We start from the raw sequence: 6,079 nt of genomic DNA, 5'->3' as shown, positions 1-6,079 counted from the left end.
ACAGTATGTTAATTAAAGACATAACTATACTCACAAAGATTATATAAATTTTGTCTGTTTTCTGGTTTGCAACATAGATTATTAGCTCTTGTTTACACCCACTTCTGAGCCCACAAAGCATTTTCACATTAATAAATATCATTCCATTAGTGCTGCTGAACACCTGCAGCCACTTAATATTGAATTTCCTGCACCGAGGTGATGTGTAATACAAAGATTAACGTCAGCGTGCATTTAAATTCAATCAAAAATGCATTAAATTCATATGTGATTTTTGTACCTTTCCACAGGCAGCGCAGAATTAATGTGCAGGGAGTCGCCTTGGGGTGAGATATGCAAACAGGCAGCCGGGGGGGTCGCAGTTGTAATTTTTCATCTGGGAAAGTACAGAACAAGTGCTTCTCTTTGCTGTGCCAGTGTGCCTTTTGGCAAGGCACAGCGTCCAGCTCTTCAGCGGGACAAAACCATGGTTGTTCTGGGCAGCTCAGCTCGGATCGATGAGAGTTTAGGGTTTCCAGTGGATTTCAGAGAAATGAAAGCAAACATTCATCAACAACAAAAAGCACAAAAAAAATTGATTTCTTGGCAGGCGAAGCTGAATGTTCTTTAATCACCGAATGAATGTGAAAACAGCGCAACATTAAACATCATCTTCTCGTGCACTACATTCCCCTCCTCAATTGAAAATCACTCCAACTTGAAAAAAAGCACGAAATCGTTCAGTATTTTTTGTGACCTGAGCCTGACTCCAAGTGTAACTGTTATGCAAAAACGTGGTCAAACCCAGCTGTTAGGCTTTGCTGCATCTAACATGTCACGCTAGTTTTCCCATTAGCATAGCATTCGCGGCTTAACTTTGCACGAGATCCAGATGCATCTCCTAACTGCTCGGACCTGTTAGATGACTGCGAAATACATCACATGACAAAAAATTATATAAGTGTAGTTATGAAATATAATGGACAGGAACCAGATAGACATTTTTAGCATATCTGAATTTTTCGTAGGGTTTTTTTTTTAACGCTCCGTCAGACAAAAACACGGTGGGACAGAAAAGAACAAACTTTCCAACAGCACGGGATTGTGCAACTCCCTTTTTTATTTTTGGAGCTTACAAAAACAGAACACTTGCATAAGCTCTCGACCTGAAGCACGCACGCTCCGTCTCCTTTTTGGCTTGTCAGGGCGACTGTATTTATGAAAACACCTCGGGCTGAATGGCTGCAGTGGCTGCATCGAGGACATGTTGACATTTTTGTAGCGATCAACCATCAAGCCCAGAGCGGCTGCATTCATGACCAACCTTGTCATCTTTCAACACTGCTGCTCTTATCTCTGTGACTCTCATTTTCTCTCTTTTGCCTTTACGTGCTTCTCCTGTTCAACCCTTAACTTTCTCTCTTTGCCCCCCGTCCTCCTGCCGTTCCCTGTATTATTTTTTTTGTGACTATAAAACTGTGGCTATATCTTTGGTTTCTCAAATATATACTCTTGTGTGAAATAAAGTGCATGATATAACTGTAGCTTTAACTAACATGTTTGCTTTCCGAGTCATTGCAAACAAATTTTTTCTTCCCCTGTTCTTGAAAAGCTTTTACTATGCCTATATTTGACTCATCTTTCTGAATATGGAAACACGCTGTAGCTATACAACACAGATGTCTGTCATTATTTATCCGTACAACCTCTCCGCTCTGCAGAGACTTGAAGCTGGACAATATACTGTTGGATGCTGAGGGTCACTGTAAGCTGGCAGACTTTGGGATGTGCAAGGAAGGAATTCTCAATGGAGTCACCACCACCACCTTCTGTGGGACACCGGACTACATAGCACCTGAGGTAACCCCAGAAACACTCAAACAATGCATAAACAGAGCAACAGACATAACATCTTCTTAACACTTGAGTTTGTCACTTGAGTATTAAACACTAAGCTGTGATTAGACAGGTATTTTTATAACCAAGCACGCCATCCCCGAGAGTTTATTAAGATAGACTAAATAGGGGGACCAATGCTCATCTTCATAAACTGTATATAAAAGCAATTTGGGCTTGAGAGGAGTATTTCTGTTTTTTTTTTTAGATCCTCCAGGAGCTGGATTATGGTCCTTCAGTGGACTGGTGGGCGCTAGGGGTGCTGATGTACGAGATGATGGCAGGACAGCCACCGTTTGAGGCCGATAACGAAGACGACCTGTTTGAGTCCATCCTCCACGATGACGTGCTCTATCCGGTCTGGCTCAGCAAGGAGGCCGTGTCCATTCTAAGAGCGGTCAGTTAGTTGTGGCACTGTGTTGTTTGCGCTGTTGTCGACATCCAGCAAATGAGTTATTTAAGCAGTTTCGTACAGATTAAATAGAAACAGTTCACCTACACCAAGGGTGTCCAACTCCAGGCTTCGAGAGTCGGTGTGCTGCCGGTTTTAGATGTGTCCTTGATCCAACACAGCTGATTTAAATGACTAAATTACCTCTTCAACATGTCTTGAAGTTCTCCAGAAGCCTGGTAATGAACTGATCATTTGATTCGGGTATGTTGACCCAGGGTGAGATCTAAAACCTGCAGGACACCGGCCCTCGAGGCCTGGAGTTGGACACTCCTGACTTACGCAGTCTGCTATGTGGATAATGCGGCGTCCAGACTTTTGGGGATTATTCTGAAGATTCTGAACCAATTTTAGATTCCACAAAGACAGAAAGATATGGTTTCCACATATCATGATAATTCCAGTGGTGACATTTTTGGATATTTAGTAAGAACACAAATTAACATAATCAAATCACCCTTTTTACTACCGTCTTCTGAGTCTTTCATGATTTTTCTTGTGTTTTTCCTTATGCTACATAAGATATATAATTAGATCTTGTGTATATCTTATATAATTCTTACTTTTTGTTTGTTTGTTTTAGCACTAAAACTTTCACTTTATAAAGGACTCAAGTAGAGTGTATCACAATTGTCCTCGTGTTTCCCTGCTTTTGTCTCTTTTTCACATGTGAGTGAGGATGCTGCTTTTTTCTCAGTGTCATTTGTTGATCCATGTTTCCTGTTCCTCCACTAAAGCAACATAAGATAATTCCCTCTCTATTACTTTTGTCTCTGTGTGTTACTGGTTGTGTGTGCAGCACCACTTGTCCATTTGTGTATTTGTTCATCCAGTTTTTCCATCACAAGCTTTGCGTTTACCTTGGCTGTGGGTACAGTTTGACTGCAAAGCCTTGTGGGAAAGTGTGTGTTTATGTTGGACAGTGTCTTGGACTCTGACCGGTCACTTGACCGGTGCTATGGGCTCTGATTGGACATGTCATCCAGCTGAAGGACTTCAAGTCACATGAACAGCTTGTGCGCTACTGCTCCACTAGTTTTTAATTAACATACATGCGAAATATCCTGAAGGCATTTTAATAAAAAGCAATGGCTCTTATGTATCGTTTATACGAATAAGCAACTAATAGTCCCAGAATTTCCCCTTTTCTGCTTGAAAATATGGTGATTCTTCACATGCTGTTTTAGAAACCTTTGGATCTGAACCCATCCTGAGCCCTTTTTTTGCCTTTATACGTAAAAGATTGCATTAGAAAAAGAGCAAACTGTAATGCCAAAAATTAATTTCAGGTAGGAACACAATATTAGAAGAAGATTATTTCCATCAGTGGTAATTTATATTTGGTAGTGTGTTCTGGGGAGCAGCAGCAAGACCCTGAAGAGTCAGAAAAAAATGAAAGATTTTTAATTTTACTTTCTGTTCTGAAACAAAACTTTGTCTTTTTTAGATGTTTGGTGTTTTTGGCCTTATTGTGCGAATCTTCCTCTGACTCAGTCTGAGATCTCTGAAAATAATACCTGTTAATTGCTTCTTACAAGACTAGAAATGAAATAGAAATGAATAGTGAAACAGCCTTAAAACCCTGTCTTAGTTTTTTCTTTCCTTCAGAAAGACATTCTTGTTCAGCAGTGAATCTCCCTCTTTAAATCATATCCTTTAAAATGTTCTCACTCTTTTTCTTTTCGTCTTTGTTTCTCCTCTTTCTCTCTGGCACTTGTCAGTTTATGACTAAGAGCCCTAACAAGCGTCTGGGCTGCGTGATGGCTCAGGGTCTGGAGGAGGCCATTAAACTCCACCCGTTCTTTAGAGAGATTGACTGGACGCTGCTGGAGCAGAGGAAGATCAGACCACCGTTCAAACCTCGCATCGTGAGTACACACACGCTAAGTAACTAAGCAACTGTGGGGGAAAGCATCTGTAGACTGTTTGCAGAGGATGATGCAAAAATGTGAAGCTTATTACTATTCTGTTCAAAGGTAGAGAGAAGAAGTTAAAGTTAAGCCTTTGTTGCAAAAATGCAATTTCTTTGAATGACCAAACACTGATCTTACTTGTTGAAGACTGCTGACACTGCTGCACACCCAGTTACTTCATGTCCAAAGGCTAAATCCACCAAAAGAAGACCTTATCTCTTCTTCCTTTCCTTCCAGAAAACCAAAAGGGACGTCAATAACTTTGACCAGGACTTCACCCGTGAGGAACCCGTTCTGACGCCTGTTGAAGAGAGCATCATCAAGCAGATCAACCAAGACGAGTTCAAAGGATTCTCCTATTTTGGCGATGAGACCAAAGCCTAGACACGTACATGCCGATGTGTAACATTAACCACAAACACCACACCACACCTGAAAAACTTTCAAAGACACCGTATTTAAAGAAACACGGCCTCCTGAGCTGTTCCAGGTTCTGACCACTCCAGGAAATATACTAGACCATTTGTATTACTCATTATGGTTTCTGTGCTCTTGTCGTTTGTCCATTTGTGCATATCCCATGGACCTCAAGCAGCATGCAAGTGCAGGTCAGTTACTGTAAGAAATGACCCGATGCTCCTTCGGCTGGTTCGGATGTGTTGTAAAAGCAGGCAGCGCGGCGGACAAAACCAAACTGAAGTAGATACAAAGGCAAGGTCATGTTCTCTGTGTGTGAGAGTGAGAGAGAAATAAGATCATGTGTGTACAAGTGTGCATGCATGTGTTGTTGCACACCTCTTCTAGAGAGAGAGTCGTTTCTTTACATGATGTGCTGCGTCCTGTGTCTCAGTGTTTAAACAGTGTTTTTCCTTCCTACGTGTATGTAAATGAAAAAAAAAAATCATTGAACCAATGATTGTATTTAAACAAGAAATATCTTGAAAACTGTTTTATTCGTTATGGAAAGAAGTGTGGAAAGGAGGTGTGAGAAATCAGAGATTTTTCTGACGTTAAAAGTTTAGTCTCAGTATTCGTCAGTGCGTCATTACCTTAAATAATAACTCGAGAAGAGGCATCACTGGAGTGACACTTTGGCATTTTAAATTTGAGTTTAGCATTATGTCAGTAGTTCTGCTGTGCTCCGTTACTAACTTGCTTTTAGCTTCTCAACATCGACATTCCAGTTCCTCGTTAAAAAATACAAACAAAAACAAATGGTACTACTGTAGCTTACTACTGGGAGTGTCCATTATGGGGATGAGGTTTGCTTACAGTGTTAACAAGCCGTTTTGCATATAACACGATACTTGACACGGAGACACTTGTCTAGTAAAGCCAAATAACAAGCTGGAACAAGCTGAATCGGAAACGTCCGGGGTGCCCTTTAAAAACACGATTCATTTTAGCTGAAGTGCTTGTTACTGACTCTCTCGATGCACCTTGTGGAGCGAAATCTTCCTGGGTCAGCTCCTTAAACACCTTTGTGACCAGTTTATCCTTGAAATGCCTTGTGTGCGCGCGTGTGTGTACAGTAACTGTTTTACCAGTGAATGTACTGGACCTACTGTCTCTAACATGACAAACCAAACCCCCGTGATTCCACAGAAAAGTCGAGGATCGTACACAGAGGAGAATGTGTTCAACTGAATGTATTTGCTCTGCAGTGTGCGCGTGTGTGTGTGTGTGTGTGTGTGTGTGTGTGTGCGCGCGTGTGCGTGTGTGTGTGTGTGTGCGCGTGCGCGTGTGCGCACGCGTGTGTGTGCATATGAGGAGAGCCCGTTTTCCCATCAAGTTGTACTTATTTTTTTTAATTTAATACATTTCTTTTGTGGGTTTTTGA

The 6,079-nt window shown here is 41.4% G+C and overlaps 1 protein-coding gene across 1 annotated transcript in view; it reads left to right on the top strand.

Moving 5' to 3' along the window:
- The window catches only part of LOC102200124 (protein kinase C epsilon type-like), an 85,093-nt gene extending 79,235 nt beyond the window's left edge, over positions 1 to 5,858 (top strand). Inside the window, exons 12-15 of the mRNA XM_013913003.1 lie at positions 1,701 to 1,839; positions 2,084 to 2,272; positions 4,048 to 4,194; positions 4,477 to 5,858. Coding sequence (XP_013768457.1) covers positions 1,701 to 1,839; positions 2,084 to 2,272; positions 4,048 to 4,194; positions 4,477 to 4,623 — 622 coding nt within the window. The 3' untranslated portion in view covers positions 4,624 to 5,858. The remainder of the gene's footprint in view (positions 1 to 1,700; positions 1,840 to 2,083; positions 2,273 to 4,047; positions 4,195 to 4,476) is intronic.
- The last annotated feature ends 221 nt before the right edge of the window (positions 5,859 to 6,079 follow it).

The sequence above is a fragment of the Pundamilia nyererei genome, unplaced genomic scaffold (assembly GCF_000239375.1).
Source record: "Pundamilia nyererei isolate P.nyererei 1_Seehausen unplaced genomic scaffold, PunNye1.0 scaffold00111, whole genome shotgun sequence".
NCBI lineage: Eukaryota > Metazoa > Chordata > Actinopteri > Cichliformes > Cichlidae > Pundamilia > Pundamilia nyererei.
Note: the sequence above shows the minus strand (reverse complement) of the source record. Positions and strands in the feature narration are given on the sequence as shown.